The 18,351-nt window shown below is 31.7% G+C and overlaps 2 protein-coding genes and 1 pseudogene across 3 annotated transcripts; all 3 read right to left on the bottom strand.

Moving 5' to 3' along the window:
- Positions 1-212: 212 nt before the first annotated feature.
- On the bottom strand, positions 213-3,115 carry LOC107261712 (annotated as a pseudogene).
- A 2,754-nt stretch (positions 3,116-5,869) lies between these two features.
- Positions 5,870-11,627, bottom strand: LOC8288978 (serine/threonine protein phosphatase 2A 55 kDa regulatory subunit B beta isoform). 2 transcript variants are annotated; one of them, XM_002511325.4, is made up of 14 exons: positions 11,288-11,624; positions 10,642-10,745; positions 10,346-10,453; positions 10,118-10,237; positions 9,845-10,021; positions 9,608-9,699; positions 9,354-9,472; positions 8,274-8,397; positions 8,009-8,132; positions 7,542-7,610; positions 6,854-6,945; positions 6,684-6,761; positions 6,502-6,578; positions 5,870-6,414 (listed from the first exon to the last, which is right to left on the bottom strand). In XM_002511325.4, the coding sequence occupies exons 1-14, from the start codon at positions 11,385-11,387 to the stop codon at positions 6,278-6,280; spliced, it is 1,521 nt and encodes a 506-aa protein (XP_002511371.1). In that variant the 5' UTR covers positions 11,388-11,624; the 3' UTR covers positions 5,870-6,277. The 2 variants fall into 2 exon arrangements, with proteins under 2 accessions (XP_002511371.1, XP_048229240.1); XM_048373283.1 differs by having other exon boundaries at positions 6,273-6,414; positions 6,700-6,761; positions 11,288-11,627.
- Positions 11,628-13,100: 1,473 nt separating this feature from the next.
- LOC8288979 (cysteine-rich receptor-like protein kinase 1) lies at positions 13,101-16,879 on the bottom strand. Its single transcript, XM_002511326.4, has 6 exons — positions 15,612-16,879; positions 15,392-15,502; positions 14,902-15,243; positions 14,569-14,803; positions 14,339-14,483; positions 13,101-14,201 (listed from the first exon to the last, which is right to left on the bottom strand). Exons 1-6 carry the CDS (start codon positions 16,393-16,395, stop codon positions 13,794-13,796), a joined length of 2,025 nt encoding a protein of 674 aa, XP_002511372.2. The 5' UTR covers positions 16,396-16,879; the 3' UTR covers positions 13,101-13,793.
- Positions 16,880-18,351: the final 1,472 nt, after the last annotated feature.

Here is an 18,351-nt window from a genome sequence, read left to right as displayed (position 1 = left end):
CTTCAATAATTTTTTCATCTGTTGGTGATTCCATTAAAATTTTATTTTCATTAGGATAATTCAAAATCTGCTCATTGTTTAACTTTTCATAAAGCGTAGACCATATCTAGTATATTTTTCTCATGTTGAAGTAAGTAATTTTTCAAAGTCTCCATCGTAAGAAAAGCCTCTTTTGGAAAAATATGTAGTAAAACATTACTATCAACTGGATCTTAAACGTCATTAGCTGGCATACCCATTACTACTTCAATAATTTTTTCATCTATTGGTGATTCCATTAAAACTTCATTTTTATTGGGATAATTCAAAATCTGTTCAATGTTCATGGCATTTCTATAGTGCAGATTAGAAGTAACTTCTTCAAGTCCATGAATCCCTTCAACATCACCAGTTTCTTGTTTTAGAGGCATACCTTTCTCGGATCGAATTCTGCACTGCTTGAAACAATTTGCAATAGTTGTTGTCTTCACATCAATATTCCAAGCAGCATTAATAAAATTGATAGCATCTAGCACATTAATTTTTTCAGAACTTATTGCTCTCATCTTATAGCCTTTCAAAATGCTAGAATAAAAACGATGCCGATAATAAACCTTAAGTGTTCAAATAATTTCAACATCACATGGTCGAATATTCGATATTGTATTTGGAGACAAAAAGAATAATTCAATATTTCTTAAGCCTTCGATAACCTTGGGATGGGCTAGGCAATTGTCTACGATAAACAACACCTTTCTACTGGTCATTCTATTATCAAACCAATGAACAAATTCTTGAGAAAATAATTCAGTCATCCATGCTTTCTTATTGGCTCGATAATGACAATTAAGATTGCCAATATTTACATTTTTAAAGCATCTAGAATTAGCAAACTTACCAATAATCCACAAAGGTACTTTATCTAAACCACCCTATTACAACAAATAGCAACAATAAGTCTCTCCTTGTCACGACCCCATCTATGAGCCCGTGACCGGCACTAGGGAATGGGTAGGCGTAAGGTCATCGAATCCCGTAGTAAGCCTGACACTCACTAACTCAATTAAATCTCATCTCATTTTACTAATGCCACAATTTATCTTAACTGTTAAATCTTACATAATTAATTCGGTCTGCCAGAAGAATTAGGCGAGATCCGAAACTGTAGAAAATTACAACTGATACATCTACTATTTCTACTGCGGAGAATCTAAGATTTACAAATTAACATACCAAATCAATACACCACCCGATGATGAAGGAGTCGGGTTATTAGATAAGAGTCACAGGAAGACTACCAGTCACGGATCTGAAAAACAGTAAAATTGAGACTGTCAGTCTCGAGAGTGAATTAAAATCATATATCCAAATACAGTTGCATGTACTTCAATAATACATCTATTTAATTTGAAATAAACATTAAGTCATGCAAAAACATACGTGTTATGCCATGCTTAAATAAAATAATTTTCACACACAGCGGGACAAAGTACTTCAGTAGAACCCTAATCCCAACACTAACATCTCGATCAATCTCAACACTGACATCTCAACTTTCTCATTCCAACAGAACTGGTGCCTAGAGAGCGAAGATCAATCAAGGACCTTACCTCCAGTCTGGTCACTTACTTATCACTATCAGCCTTAGCCTTTCGGCTCTCTTACTCTAATAAGATTGGCGCCCAGAGAGCGATGCTCGACTAGGGACCTTACCTCCAGTTTAGTCACTTAGGTTTCCAAATAAGCCGGCGCCCAGAGAGCAATGCTCGACCAGGGCAAGTTCTAAACTTTCCTTTTAAAATTTACCCATTTACCTTTTTTTCCATCACTCTCGGATTTACACCGGTACACTCATCAAACTAATATGTTCTACTGTCATCCCATCCGTGTCATCATGCAATGATAAAATCAATGATAAATGAAGAATATACATGAATAGTAATTAAAAAGCATAATACATATGAATAATAATTAAATGAATAATTAAACTTGCAATAAAATAATCAGAACAACTATTCAAAAATTTATGCATGACACGAGCATAACCAATATATGACTTTAACTCACAGCTTTGGCGACCTCCTAGCTCTGCTCCGGTGCCTCGATTGAAGCGAGCCGAACAGACGAATTATCTAATCACGGAAAATAATTTATCAATAACGATGAAACAATTGACCATTAATCCTAGGTCTAGATTCCTAGGATTGACTGTCTAAGAATCTCAATTTATCAAAAAGCCTTGCTGACATATTTAATTACAAAAATATAAAACATACAAATTTTCATTAAAACCCCATATTAATAAAATTATACTTTTAATCCTTATTCCAAAATAAATTTCTAATTAAATTCTAACACAATTAATTTAATTAAGTAAATTGCTAAATATTTTTCAATTAAAAATTAACACCATTAACTAACTAAAATATCCTTTTTTTTCTAATAATTCTTTTATAAAAATATCCTTTACAATTTCTTTCATGACTCTCAAATATAGAATTGAATTAAATATGTTCATTTGGGAAAAAATTTTGAATAACCAAAAATATAATATATTTCTCAAATAATTTACTTAATTAATTTCTTAAAAATTCAACTAATAGAATATAGAAAATAACTCTTTTATTTATCTAGCATTAAAATTTCACTTAATTTATTTCAATTTAAACCAAATAAATAATAAAATTAATTTAATTTAAATAAAAACTTATTTATTAATCATTATTAATATTATCCTTTATTAAAGAAAAATTTCGGGTATTACATTCCTTGTCATTTTTCCGTCATTCCAATTACTTTGTAGCTAGTGAATGATCTTGCAAATAATAAAATAATATTGTTTCATCCATATTATATAAATATCCTTCCAATGAAATTTATCCAATTTAGCTTGAATTTCAGATAAAGTGTTTTCAATATTCTCCATGACAACTGAACTACTTTCACCGAACTTTCTATAAGATTTAATCTCATGTCTCGTCTTGAACCGTTCTAGCCAACCACTTGAAAAGTTAAAGTCTGAATCTGCATCATCATATATTTTCTGTAGAGATTCTTTTACTTTAGTTTGAATCATTTCTCCGGTCATATGTTCATTTTCTCTTTGATATTGGAGAAACCATTCACACACTACCTTTTATAATTCAGAATATTTGGCTGATTTGTGCCTTTTAACATTGTTATTTGTTATCTCTTTTGACAAATATTCTGCTGACCTTTTGAGAGTATTTGATATTGTTCATTGGCCGAGAGAGAAACCAAACTTTTATTTAATTCATTGTTGCAAATCTTTTTGACTTGAAGAGAGATGCTCATTCTTGTACTCACAATGCTTTTCGCATCTCATATATTAATGTAGATTCTTTTACACCTTTCAAATGAAAAGGCATAGAAAAAAAGATATATATAAATTTTTATATTTTAATAGATGAAATTAAAGTACATATTTTTATTATGTACTTAAAACACTTTATATTCTAGTATATTTTAAATCACATTATTTCTAAAATTAGCTCTGATACAATGCACCATTGTCTATCATACATTTAGAATATCAAAAATTATTTCTAAATTTTTTAATTTTTTAATTTTATATGAAATTAATAAAAAATAATGTATAAAATATTAACTATTTTCTAAAATAATAAATATTAATTTATCGATAAATTAATATAGGGATTCTTCTGTAATTAAGAGTGCCGAGAGAACGGCGGTGATGAGAAAAAAGATAATAGCGGGAGGTACGATGGTAACCGGTGTGAGGAATAATTTAGACCAAAAAAGAACTTTAATTAGATGAGTTATTGAGTCAACAAAAATATTATATAAAAGAAAACTGTCTCCTCAAATTATTTTTCTGTTTTTCTTTTTCACGTGTGCAACCTGCTAGCCTGAGAAGTGTAGCTCCGCCGTGTTAGGGCAAAATTGAAAGAAAAATTACTTTAGAATCTTTTTTGCAAAATCTGAAAGAATTAGCTAAAAATGTTAAAAACTTGAAAATTCAGGTTTTTTTTTCTTTCTTTTAAGGTAATTAGATCTTTAATTTTTAAAATTTATAAATAAGCTAATAAATCTATCAATATTTAAATTATTGTATATGTAATAAAAGACTTATTAAAAATCTTTTAATAAGAAAATAGTTAAAAGTATATTAATCTTAAAGCAGTTTAAAAGAGAAAGGCACAGTATGAAATTGTAAAATTCAACATTAGAAACTCTAATTGTTTATCTTCATTGTTGGTATTATTTTAATTAGGAATTTTATAATATAAAAAATTATATTTCTAATTTTATAATTTTATACTAAAAATTTATTTCGATAAAAACTTTATTAAAAATTTATTGACTAAATCTAAATTTTATACTATTTAATTCTTGATTTTTGACGTGATCCATATTTCTTTTATAATTTATTCATCATAATAAAATCTCTTTATTAATTTTCATAATTATTATAGTTTTTAGTATAATTAAATTATAATAAAATTTAAATATTTTTTAAAAGAAGTGATTAAAAATTTATATAGTTTAACTTTTAATTATTAAAATAAAATTAATATTATTTTTATTTTTAAAATGTAAGAAATCTTAGTAAATAAATAGAAAATAATTTATATATTACTAAAAATCAAGAGATTAATATAGCATCAATATTCTCTTCAGTGAGAACAGCTTCCGTTATGTTTAATCGGCAATCCTCATAACCTAGTAACTTGTGGCCTTTCCATTTGAAAAAGAAAAATAAAACAAGGAAAAGGAAAGATCCTGTGACCTATTTAATTAAAAAAATCAAAACTCATCACCTTGTTCTCCTGGATACATTCATCCACTCAAAACACAAACACAGATTTGCGAGGCGACGCAAGAAAGGGAGGTTTAATAATTACCCACGGGCATCAAGCGCTTTAGGATGCGCGCCTAGAGTCATTGAGGCGGACAAATAAGAAAAGGAAAAGGAAAAGGAAAAGGAGGAGATGGGCGAGGCTGACGGCCATGCGTGAAGAAAAGTGAGGAGAGGTTTTAGGGTTAATAATTGTGATTTTGAGTGTTTCAATTTTGTTTTTGTTTACGAGGGATAATGTAGTCTTTCCACACTGTTAACGGCTCAGTTAATGAATTTTTCATGGAAGGAGGAAACTAATTATAAAGTTGAATGTCAAGGCCCATTTCTTTTTCTTGTTTTTCTTAGAATAATAAGGAACATTTCAAACTCTTATTTTTATGACTTATTTCGATATACCTTTGTTAATCGCGTCATCCGAAAAACAGATAGCAACGATTAGTTATTTTTTATTAATGATGTAGTAAATAAATAAAATCCATTACTTAAGAATTTGTTATTAATATATCTCTTAATTGTTCGATATCAATAAATAATATCTTAATTGTGACATTAATTTGGTAAATGAACAGAGTTGTACTGTTATAATAGGTGAAATTCTTTTTTGTTTTATATTTATATAAATTATTTAGTATCAATTTAAAAATACTTCAGATTGCATTTTAATTTTTAAGATAAAATATTTTGAATATAAAATCTCAAATAATATAAACCACTTAATACTAGTTTTAATTAATCTTTTGTTGGTCTAAATGACTTAATTAAAAATCCATGTGAGTATACCAGTTTTTGGTTGACAAGATTAATTGAACAATTAGTGTTGTGGATATTGAGAAGTTAAGGAGCTTTTATGTAGCTTCTCCTCTGGTCTTATTTTGTATTATAGTATGATGAGAATTTGTAATAGAGTGACTACTGTATGGGTAGCTAGGGCTATTTTTTCTAAATCCTTATGCCAGCTACCCCTCCCATGTTGCAATGAAATTTCATTTTAATGATTAAAAAACAAAAACTAAGGGTGCATTGCAAGAGAAGAAGAAGAAAGCAATGTCAACTACCAATCCAAGAACTATGGAATATTTATTTATTTTATATGCACAACAGGCAGACAGCTTCAATTTTCCAAGACTAAAGAAAAGTGGTTCCTTTCAATCACTAGTTAGTCTCTCAGTCCAAATTATGATTGGAATTAGACATAATTATGCTAATTACACCCTTCTGAGGATGCCCATTGCACAAGCTATATCCTCTCAGCACCAACTTCACACAATTGCTACACCAACTGACAATCGGTTCGTTTGCTCTCTGTTTGTTCGTCTGTCAGACTTTTTTTTTTTACTTTTTTAATGTACTATTCGTGGACAAACTCTGCAACATTTGGATTGATACTTCCGAGCAGTACCACATCGTGCCATGACGCTATGCATAATGAGCAGCAACCGAACTGTGTTTGAGTCGCTACGCGTAATACATGTACAGGCTATTTCCAGAAGAGCAGGCAATCATATTTGTAGTTGGATGCCATGCCAGATGAAGCAGCTTAGAGGTCAAGTCGCAGGAAAATTCATTGCCACCTGAACTTGAATTTTCATTTCCTGAATGGTCATTGGATCAACTAAATTAAGCATGAACACTAGATACAGGAAAAAAGAAATTTAAAGATAAATAAGAGGAACTCCAACCATGCCAATAAAATCCACGTGTTAGGTTGCTCAAGGATGATCTCCTAGCCCTTGAAGTGGAACGGGGAAGTGACTTCCTGTTTTTAAGTTTTAATAGAAAGCAAGGAACAACTTCAGTCAACTGAAATAAATTTTCAAATAAATTTCTGCAACGAATTGATAATTCAACTTCACAATCCAACCTGTTTGGATTCTTACTAGCTTCCACTGTAATGCCGTTTTCGCTTCCGACCCCATAGGAGAATATTCGTAAAAGATTGCTAAGTGCAAATCAGAAAAGAATTGTCAATGGAACAGATATCTAAGTTGAGACAAGGCAAGATTTGATATCTACTAAAATCAGATGAGCAACCTGTAAGATCCTGTAGCAAAATGAAGTCCATCTCCACTGATGCAGCACTCAAATTTATCAAATATGGAGTCATTATTATACAAATCAGATAACTGCAGGACACAGCACAAAATGATGTGAGATTTTTGTCTAGGAATAAAGGTGACAGTAATTAATGAACTCTTATCAGTAAAATATGTGCATAACACAAAACACTAAAGTACCCCGTAATCATTTTTTTCACAACTAGAGAATTACTATTTACTAAAGAATGCTGGAGTTTTAGTTTCAGCAGTGGGAGCTTTCCTATTATTAAGCAAATTCGTGATTTGGTCAAGATGCTCATCATTCGACCTGCCAGAATTGAACCAGTGACTAGAGAACATACTCTGCTCTAGCCACTGAGCTAAGGTCGAAATTCATGCAAAACTAAGTTGAATTACAAACAAGTGAATGACAAATATACTTGTCAGCAAAAAGTACCATAACAAGGTCGGTGTCTTTGAGGTGAGAAAACAAGGATAAGTAATAATAATTCGAGTAATAGTAACAAAGAAACAAGGGAGGTGTCTAGAAGTATTAAGATCTTTATGACTGATGCAAACTCCAATAAATATGCAAGTAATACAAAAATTTGTTGCAAGCAACTAATGGAAAACTTCCAGAGAGACATCTTCTTAAATGGCGTAACATAACAAGACATTCGTACCTTAGGCCTTAGGTGCTCATGAATCTTGAATATGGAAATAGGCAAAGGATCCATACGTATATCCCACAACTAAAGTAAAAAAAAATGAAAGCATCAGCTGATAACAAGAATTTGAGATATATGCACCACAAAACTAAAGTGCATGGGAGACCTGGTAAAAAATGAAGTATGAGCTTATTCAACCTTATTAGTGAAAAGATATAAAGTATTAAAACAATCTTCGAATACATGCCCAGATAGTTTAGACCAGAGAATGAAGTGGCACAGAACCATGTTGCAGATGGGGGGATATAGAAATTGGTAAACAGAGAAGTGCTTGTTGTCTTCCAAAGACAAAGTATCAGATCAAGATATTTACGTATGCATACTCTCTGAAGAGGAGCAACAAGAACAGAACAAAAATAAACTGGATGAAGCAGTGTCTGAATTGAAAAGACATCTAAATATGCATAAGTTGGGTCAAACACCTTTAAATTCATATAATCTCGACTTAGAATGTGGTGTCCATCATTTGTGAACTTTACATCAGAGATAGATGCAATGATCTCTGTAAAGAATGATTTTGACCCGCGGCATTCTGCATCTTGTAAACTGTATAACAAGTTAACAGTACTCCATGATATCACAATAATGTCTTGAGTTTGGGAAAAACAATGTATTAAAAGCCATAATTAAGATGGAAATCTGAGAAGAATATATTAGGAAATGCAACAGACAACAAACTAAACTCACATTCTTGCACTCTGATCGCATAATGCTGACTGCCGCATGTCAACTAGATGAATAAAACCTCTGGAGCTGCTGTATGCAAGCATATTACAGTAGAGTGGATGGAATTCAGCTGATGTTATGACCTCTGAATAGAAGTTTAAGGCCTCAATTAGGAGAAGATAACTGACAGAGATGACTGGGTGTTAGATAAAAGCAGCAGGCCGAAAACAATTTTGTCAGAATGCCAGTTTTCATTTTATAAATGAATTAACAATTCAACAAAGGCTTTTCTTTAGTGCAAAGCCAAAAGCCACATCCAGCCAGGATAAACTTGCAACTTGAATTTTTAAAAGATGGCAGTTTCATGTGAATATAATGAAGGTCTTGATATTTCAGATCTTCCATCTTTAGATTGCTATATGCATGACAGCCGTAATTCAGACTCAAAAATTTAACTTTTCACACTCATTTTAACTTTATTCAAAGTCTTTCCTCAAAAAAATAAAAATAAAATCAAAGCCAAATAGTTATTCAGATAAAATAAGCATAAGAAATTGAAGTCGTAAAAGCTTAAGATAATCATGAAAAACAAAGGAAAAAAGAACTTATAATCTGAATCATAAAGCTTAAGAACAATTAATAGTGGTTGCACAAAAGTAGCCAATCCACTTTATCATGCCATATAAACCATTGGCTAAACCACAAGTTCTTAAGAGTCCATATTCGAAATCAGCAATTCCAAAAGCCAAAAAGCTAAGCAAATATAAATAGAAAATGAATTGTAGACAATAACCTTAGGCTTTTGGTAATCAATAACAAGAGAGCATTTACTTTTTTATTACAATGATGGAATTAAGAAAATTCCTTTCAATGGGACACTTTGACCTGAAAATAAAGATGAGTAAATTTGATGATCACTCATTTAGCAAGCCATGCCTTTCTATCTGTTCTCGCATATTTAGGTGATTAAGGCCAACATAAGATTTGTAAAAGATCTTAGAGAACTAAGAGTATTAATAGAAATCTGCCATCAGAGCTCGAATTTGCACAAGAGTTCAGAGTATGGTCAGCTTAGAACAAGAAATCGAAGGGCAGAATTACCAGTAAGATCCTCCATGTTTGATGGTTTCATGTCAATGATATTGAAACACTGATCACTGATCTCAAGGTTCCATAAGTTAATGCGGAGGTCGTCTGCAGAAATAAATGTCTCACCATCACTGTAAAGAGATCATGCACATCTTAGAAACCGCAGAAAATATATATATTAAATCTATATAATGTCTTATTCAGCATTTGAATTCCTTGCATTAAACCAGACTAAGTGAGAGATGATACACTAGCCAAAATTTTACCTATTGTTAGAGATTGAGTTGATGTTAAAATCATGAGCATGAGCATACACCTTTCGACAACTAGCACGAGTTGTGTCTTCAGCACAAGCAAACTATTTACAGAGTAAACTAGTAAATTTAACTGTAGAACAAAAATAATTGAAATATACACAGACGCATACATGTTTATTTAAATGTGTATATATGCATGTATGACCTGAAAAACTGGAGGGTTTTATCATGAACACAAGTAGATACCTTGGTGTGCCCTTCTTGGAATGGCGAGCTGTTATTCTCTGTCCATCCCAGATGATAGCCATTAGATGGTTTGCCTTGCTCTCTTATGAAACTTCTTTCAGCCAAAAGGGCACTTTCTGAACACACTATTGAAGTGGGGTCTATTTCTTTTACTTTCTTAGCCTTACATTCCTTAACCTGGACACAGAAACCACAAATAGTGAAGCGATCTATAATGGACTAATAACTCGGCAACAATATTTTGGTGCGAGAAGTCAAAATTAGAATACATACCTTCCACAACTTAATTGTCTTATCATTTGTTGAAAGGATAAATAATGATCCGTTGGGAGTTGCACACCATTTTATTCTATTAATCTTCTCCTCAATCTCTAAACTCTTCAAATAATCAAACTATAAAGAAGGACAGCACTATAAGAATCTATAACAAAAGTCGTAACATCATATGCATAAGTTAACTAGAAACAGAAATAAAGCACGCATGACATGATTTTAATTTACCTCGGGTTCATGAGACTGAAATTCGGTCTTGTATTGATATATGGGATGTCCTGTGAAGGTGAAATCCAATGTCTCCAACTCATTTCGAGAATTGTATTGGTTTGGAGTCTAAGAAGCCAATAATTAAGGGTAAAAAGATCATAAACCCAATTTATCCAACATTAGATGCCAAACAACCAATACAGCTGTCAGCCTAAACAAAAGGATATAACCCAAATGAATTCAAAAATTATCTGTCTAATCTAGAGATTCTAAAACATGTGTCAGAGATCTGAACTGTTTCGAAAAATCCTTACATCTTTCCTGTCTTTTCTTTCAAAAATCACAACACGGCCGCCTCTATCTCCAACTGCAAGGTAATCCCCACTTTTGTCGAATTCAATTGCAGATACAACATCAGCTGGAATTAAAAGCCATAACTTAAAATATCAACGGCAAAAACATCAATTGATCAAAAAGGTTTTATAAAAATAATTCTAGTTTGCAACAAATACATGTGTATTTATTCATTTTGGCAGATAATGAAAGCAGAAAACATGAGACTAAAATATCATAATTTATATGCTGGAGTTCCTTTTCATCTCGAGAGCTCAACCAGAACGAGTAATATATTAGAGTTAATTGGCAGAAAAGAATTCATTTCCTCTCTGTTCGTGATTAACTTTTATGAAAGTGGTGAGTGGTAAGCCTATCCCCATGCAAATTAATCAGTCAAGAAACATGTATTCTTGATCTCCATGTCACCTATATAACTATTGACCTCAATGATTTTATATACAAGGTTAAATTTTTCTTCAATTTTTGCTCTTCCAAAACGTTGTCTGAGCAAACTAGCAAGTAGCAAACCAAAACTGAACTTAACACTGCTTAAACTAATTCAAATAGTTGTACTTAGACATCCAGAGAGAGGGAACAAAAAAGGAGGAGGGAGAAGGCACCAACCATCTTGAACATCTTCACCAGGAATTCTTTCACCAAAGACTTGAGAGAACTTCCACTCAAGAGGAGGAAGAGAAGGAAACTTTCCTGAGCTCGAAGTCATCGTCCGAATGAAGTCGTTTCTTAGAGAACTTCAGTCTCGTCTTGAGAAATAGCTGCTCACAAAATGGAAAAGCAAAAGATGCAAAATAATAGTATTATTTTTCTGGTTTGGTAAGTGAGATTCTGATTCTATATTGCTAGCTAGTGCTGACTACTGAGCCCCAACTTCCTACTCCATTATCCACTCAATTTTCCCGGAAAAGGGATTAGTCTTCGAGCATGATTTAACAAATTTCTGCCTCAAGTCAGTTATTTATGATCCATGCTGGGCTGATTGGAAATTATTCTCCTTGATATTTGACTTTATCATTGGGCTCTCAGCCCAATAGTTCTCTTGAATGTGAACTTTCTTAATTTCTTTTCTGTTTTTCTTTTTTCCCTCAATTCTTTTTACAGTGCTGTGTAGTTTACTTTTATGACGGCCAAAACTCATTGTTGTTAGTATTAATATTTAGGAAAGTGAAGAATTTTAATGGATGAAGATAGTTCCCCATATTTGAAGAGGATCAAATTTGAAGCTGAGACATATATATTATATATCAGATGCCTTATAAATATTATTTTAAATATTATACTCCTTGTTTATTTTATTTTTTTATAAATATTACTTACGTTATATTCTTTGAGTTTCGAGGAATTTTTAAAAAATTACTTATTCAAAAAGAATTCAATTCTAATATAAGATATTTATCCAAATAATTAAGTTACACGATATTTTAATTCCTTTATAATTATAGTTTTACTTCTCTTTTTCAAAATTTATAGAAATAAATTGGATCATACTCTCCCTCGTTCTAATATGCAATTCAATTCATTATTTATCCTAAAAATCTATTAAAAATTATTCTTTTGTGTGAATAAATTCCTTAATCTTAACATTTACTTTTTATTTTCGTTTCAATTGCCATATTATATAAAAGATCATATTTATTTGAGATTAATTTCTTTTACTCCGAGCTTTCGCTATAAAATCTTATAATAGAAAATTTATTTATATATTAATATAATAGATAAATAATATATATTTATTAATTTTAAATTATTAAATATATATAAATATCAGTTTTTTTATTAGTTTTGGCTATTGCCAACCAAATGCACTAACGGGAGGTGAGGGCAGTTGATTTGATTTCAATAACACATTCCTCCATTATAGAAAGTTGTTGGCAACACATGTGAACATGCAAATTTAGAGCAAAGTAATTCAACAAAGCAATTCCATAATTTTCTAATTCTACCTGTAATAATTGCATTTTACGATTAAAAAGGTAAATCATTAAATAGATCGAAATCTAAGTTCATACTCCACTCATTCATATTTGCACTCAAGATGGACTGTCAACATCTATTTCAATAAATTTTATTTTGAATAATTTGATTTATATCTTCTTCTTTTTTAATCTATTAGACCATTGCAGTAATAGTACAAGAGGCATAGATTCAAAATAATGGACCTAGTCCCAAATAATTAAAATAAAAAAATATATATATTTTATATTTAATTGAAATTTATTTATAATTTTAAAATTTTTATATTTTGATTAAAATGAAAATTAATTTAAAAACTAAACTAAAATAAATTTCATTAGTAATATTAAAATATTCATTTTCAGTTTGATCATTTCTATTTTAATTTATTTCTCACATTTTGTTAAATAAAATATTTTTTTTTAATAGATTTAAACCAATCAAAAGCGTTCATCTCTACAACCTGCCATTAAAACTCTAACCACCACAAAGCTACATTTAAAGGAAATCAAAGTTACAGAAGCTCTATATTAGAAGAAGAAAGAAACTCTTAAGTGGCACTAACCTAATAGACAAAGATAATAAGAAGAGAAGAGGCGTTGCCAACTAAAATTTGTTGGAAATTGCCCTGGGAAGGTAACTGTAAGAGGGAGCTGCATTACAGGATAAAAGTATAAAGGTCTACTAATTAGAAATATTTTGTCTTATAAAGAAATTGAGATGTTTTAATAAATCATATCTGTAAGCAGGAAAAAGAAGAAAAAAATAAAGGTATAAAAATCTACAAATGTCGTTTGATATGCCTTTTGGGGAATACGTTTTGTTAAAAGAGGAAGAAGAAGAAGAAGAGAAAAGCTATGAATCATCCCCCTCAAATGGAAAATCTTCAACTACTCATAAGCACCTCCTACAGAAGCCCTCTGTGCGATAAAATCTATCTAACTTGAATCTTTTTTGGTTTTAATAATAGTTCATCTTTTTCATTTGAAGACTCATAATTCAACAAGAACTATAGCATGCCTGCCCCCATCGATATTCTTCGAACCCACTTCCGGCAAGGCACTGTGCAGTCCATTTCTTGGGCTCCATCTAATTGCTTGAATGAACAATGGTCTCTGTTTCTCAAACTAACATATTTAAAAGAATATCGAGATCGATACTATCTCGGGTCAAGCTGGTCTGTTGAGGAACAGCTCCATCCAGAACTAGCTGTAACAAATGAACTCTGAGTGACATTTGAGGGCATTTGAGCTAAAATCTTTTCACGATTTAAGGTTATGGGCAAAATTTTTGTAAGTGAAACTTTCGTAATAGAGTTTTCCGTAGAACCACCCGCACTAAGAACACTTGCATTCAGAAATGGGGGTTGCATTGGTGTGGGAATTTCACATTCCTTATTTGTTAGCATCTCAACTACTTCAGTCATTGATGGTCTTAGTGATGCAGAAGCTTGAGTGCATAGAAGTCCTATCTGTAGCACATTTTCTGCATCTTTTCCAGGATGTTCATCCTTTAGCGCAGGATCTATTGCTTCAGCAAGCGTTCTTGCCTTATAATGCTTCCAGACCTGATATATTATTATTAACAAATAAAACAATGTTAAATTGGCTGCGTTCTTTTTGAGCAATTAATGGCCGAAGATGGTCTACAATAACAAGTTTTTAACGAAAAGGGAAATGGAATCTAGATATTCAAGAAACTTACATTGTGCAAAATCGAGCCTGATCCTTGTGAGTAAACACTGTTCTTTTTGCCACTTGCAATCTCTAAAACAAGAACTCCAAAACTATAAACATCTGCTTTCTCTGTTAGCTGCCCTCGAATAAGATATTCAGGAGCCATATATCCCCTACCCAAAACAAAAACAAAAATTCATGTTTAGTAGAGATGAATATGGTTTTCAAAGAAAGATGTGCACATATTCAATTTCTTACAATGTTCCTGCAATGCCAGTAGTAATGTGAGTGTTATCGGCAGCGAAGCAACGAGCAAGTCCAAAATCAGCAATCTTCGGAATAAGCTTCTCATCAAGAAGAATGTTGCTGGTTTTTATGTCTCTATGGATAATTTTCACACCGCAACCTCCGTGAAGATATGCAAGCCCTTCAGCTGTTCCGAGAATAATATGATACCGCTGCTGCCAGCTTAGGATATGTATTGTGCTCTTCACTGGAAGAAAAGGAAATGATGATATTAAGTATTCTACTTCTACACGCTGCTGACAATCCAATTGAAAAATATTGGGATCAGAATCTGCTGCTACTTACCAAAAAGTATTTGATCTAGACTCCTGTTAGGTACATATTCATAAACAAGAAGGCTCTCAGGTCCTTCAATACTGCAACCCAAAAGCTTTACGAGATTTGCATGCCGGATACCACTAATTAGGTTCACTTCATTGAAGAACTGATCAACCCATTGCCGTGTATTATATACCAATCTCTTTACTGCAACTGTTCTTCCATCTGGAAGACTTCCTTTGTATACCGAACCAGCTCCTCCTTGGCCTAATTTCGTCTCATCATTGAAAAAATTGGTTGCTTTCTCCAACACTTCGTACTTAAAGTTCATATTAGACGTCTCTGGAAAGCGCCTGAGATTATCTTGGTCTGTGAAGAAGCAAGAGCACATCATGTTAGAACATCAAAACGACAGCTCGGGCTGTGTGAGGCTTGGAGTTTACAACTTAGAACTCCAATTGGAGCCTAATTAACCGAAACAATATTGAAGGATATTGGTTGGTAGATGGGATTTTACCTTTCTTCCTCTTAGATAATCTTTCATACCCTATAAAAGCACCAAAAGAAGCTAGCACAATAAACGCGACTGCTGCTAAAGCTATTGCTCCTATTATTCCAGCATCAGAGTCTGTAAAATCAGCAAACAAGCAATCAGTATTTCTATTTAATCAGAAACTATAAATACCAAAAAAGAGCAAACAAGAAACAAAACATGCAAAACCAAGAACAAGGCTCACCATCTTCATCATTTGATTCCGAGCTGGTGTTAAAGAATCTCTCCGTCGAATACCTCATATAACAACCGGTATATAAAGCCTGACCCCCTCCTCCAGGAGCACATTGTCTCAATGGTGACCCTGCCATCACCAAACAATCTCTGCACTCTGCATAGGTAAGAGAATTCCAGCACTGAGCCAATGCATAAGCAGGAATCGCTCCTGCTTTAGCCTCAACAGTAGCAAAAGTTCCATTTTCGAGCGCTTTTTCAGTTACGTTCTTAATCACTTCTGCAACCTTTTTCTTGAACTCCATATGCAAAGAATTATCAACGAGAACACCAGTTGGTTGGCTACAGTTCACAGAATCATAATCAGGGTTTATTGATTCGTGAAAGAAACTGTAATTATCATAGCGAATAAAGCAACCATCCAGATAAATACGAGCAGCACTTTTTGGCAGGCAACGTGGGAGCTTTACTCTGCCCTGGCTAAAACAGAGTTTGCAATCGAGACTAGAAAGATCACCATGACATTGTGCTAATGCGTAGACCTCAGGCGCCGGAAATGTAACAGAAGCATCTCCCCATTCTCTTGTCGATACTTGTTGTTGAATTGATTCCATAACTTTGACAAAATTTGGGACGAAAGAGGTGGAGACAGTAGAATTCAAATTCTCCTTTGGAGAGCCACAGATAAGTTGAATTTCGGAGCTACGAGTGGAAACAGAAAATGAAATGAAGAAAATGAAAAATATGAAGAATACCCATATGAGATTTTGAAGGATTTTGTAGGATAATTGCATTGAAATCAAATGGGGTTGGTTTGATTCCTTTTAATTTTCCTTTGTCTTCTGTTCTTCTCTGTTTTGTATTGAACAGAGCACATGGGATCATCACCATCAATAAACCATCTTCTACACAAAAAGAAAAAGAAAAAGAAAATCCCTCTCTTCCTCTCCCTTTATTGTCCTTAATGATTTATGAGAGTTGCAGGGGGGAAATGGAGAGGGAAGAAAATGATTTGCTAGGAATTATGACATGGTTTACTCTGTTTCATTTTTGTTGCAAGCTTTAGCTTTTTTCTGGTTAGTGGTTATGGAATTTGGCTACAAGGAGAAGTTGAAGGAGATTGAATCAAATGAACTGGATTTGGTTTCCTTTTTCTGTATTTAGGTTTTATCGTTATATTGTGAAGATCTAATACATAAACAGCAGGATAATTAGCATTCATGGTCGGCGAAATACATATTTATAGAGAAAACTTTTATCTCATTGCAACCCCTAAAAAATAAGCTGCCCGGTTTTTACTTATTTGACAAGTTAATTCAATTTTGCATATATAGACCAAACTATTCTTCGATCTCCCTTTCCTTGGACTCAGTGGCCCAGTTGACAAGTTACCATTATAAATATAGAATATTCCTTCCTCATCATGCCGTATTGCTGTATTTTTCATTTTCATGCATCCATATTTTGCTGTTATAAATTACAATTATGTTTCTCTGTAATCCATTTCAATACATAAGAATTTCCATGTTTAACTTAAAAGAACTCTATTTTTTTTTAAATCTAATATTGTTACCATATTTCTTTATAAAGTAGTACACATATGAATATTTAAGTTAAACACTAAACTATATCTAGAAAAAATTTCAAACGAAAACAAAAAATAAAAATTTATATTTATTTATAGTATTTTTTTAAAATAAGAATAGAAAATAAATTTTTATATTTTCAAAATTATAACCAAACTCTTAAAAACTTAAAAAAAAAAAAAACAAGTTTATTTTTAAAGAATTTTGAAAACAAGTTTAACATGTTTTTTTTATATTTTTTATATATAAGAAATTACTTATTTCAAATGAAAATAAGAATTTTTTATTTTATTTATTTTAAATCTATTTTTTATATTTAAAATATTACCTAAATAGAAAATGAACAAGTTGTAAATAATACTTGATTTGAAAACTATACGTTGATCCAATTTTATTTTGACTAAAAAAATGTAACAAATAGTATTTGAGAAAGAAAATAGTGGAAAGCTTTATGTCTTTGATTACAAAGTGGGTGGGGCGTTGTGGCAGCCGTGCATTAGAAATTAGATATATACAAGTAGAAGAGACTAATGAATTTAAATCTTTTAAAACTTTATTAAAAAAAATGCCATTTAATTTGCAGGGTAAGGCATTTCCCAGTGTAATCATGTCACTCATTCAGAATTTGACTTATTCTTAAGCATTGGATGCGTATAAAAAACAATAAATAAATAAAAAGGAAAATAATAAAAAAAAAAAAGTAGTTCCTGTCAATTTACTAATTTTCAATCCTGGGAATTGTTAAAATTAAAAGAAGAAAGCAATATTCAGGAATTATTCTTTGCACTTCACAAGATAAATAATGCCTAAAATCTCAAAAGTCAATGTTTTGATGTAATTTATTTGAGACCATTTAGGAAAAAGGAAAAAGATTAGCCAAGGTTGGTGGGTCAAAGACGATCAATTCCACAGAGGTTTATAAAATCTCTGCAAACTAATGAAAATAGGAAAAGTTAATATTAATAATAATTAGTAGTAGTAGTAGTAGTAGTTACAGGGTACTTATTATCTTCGTCCTAATTAGAGCATACCAGTATTTGAATTGTTAATATTCCTTACTAACTTCTTAATCAAAACGATTAAGTAAATTCTCCCTTTTCCTTAAGATTCTTAAAACTCTCACTGACTAAATTATTAGGCAGATGCTATTAAAATAATTTGAAG

This window comes from Ricinus communis, chromosome 4, assembly GCF_019578655.1.
Source record: "Ricinus communis isolate WT05 ecotype wild-type chromosome 4, ASM1957865v1, whole genome shotgun sequence".
In the NCBI taxonomy this organism is placed as follows: Eukaryota; Viridiplantae; Streptophyta; class Magnoliopsida; order Malpighiales; family Euphorbiaceae; genus Ricinus; species Ricinus communis.
The sequence above is the reverse complement of the archived record's forward strand: the minus strand, read 5'-3'. Positions and strand labels throughout refer to the sequence as shown.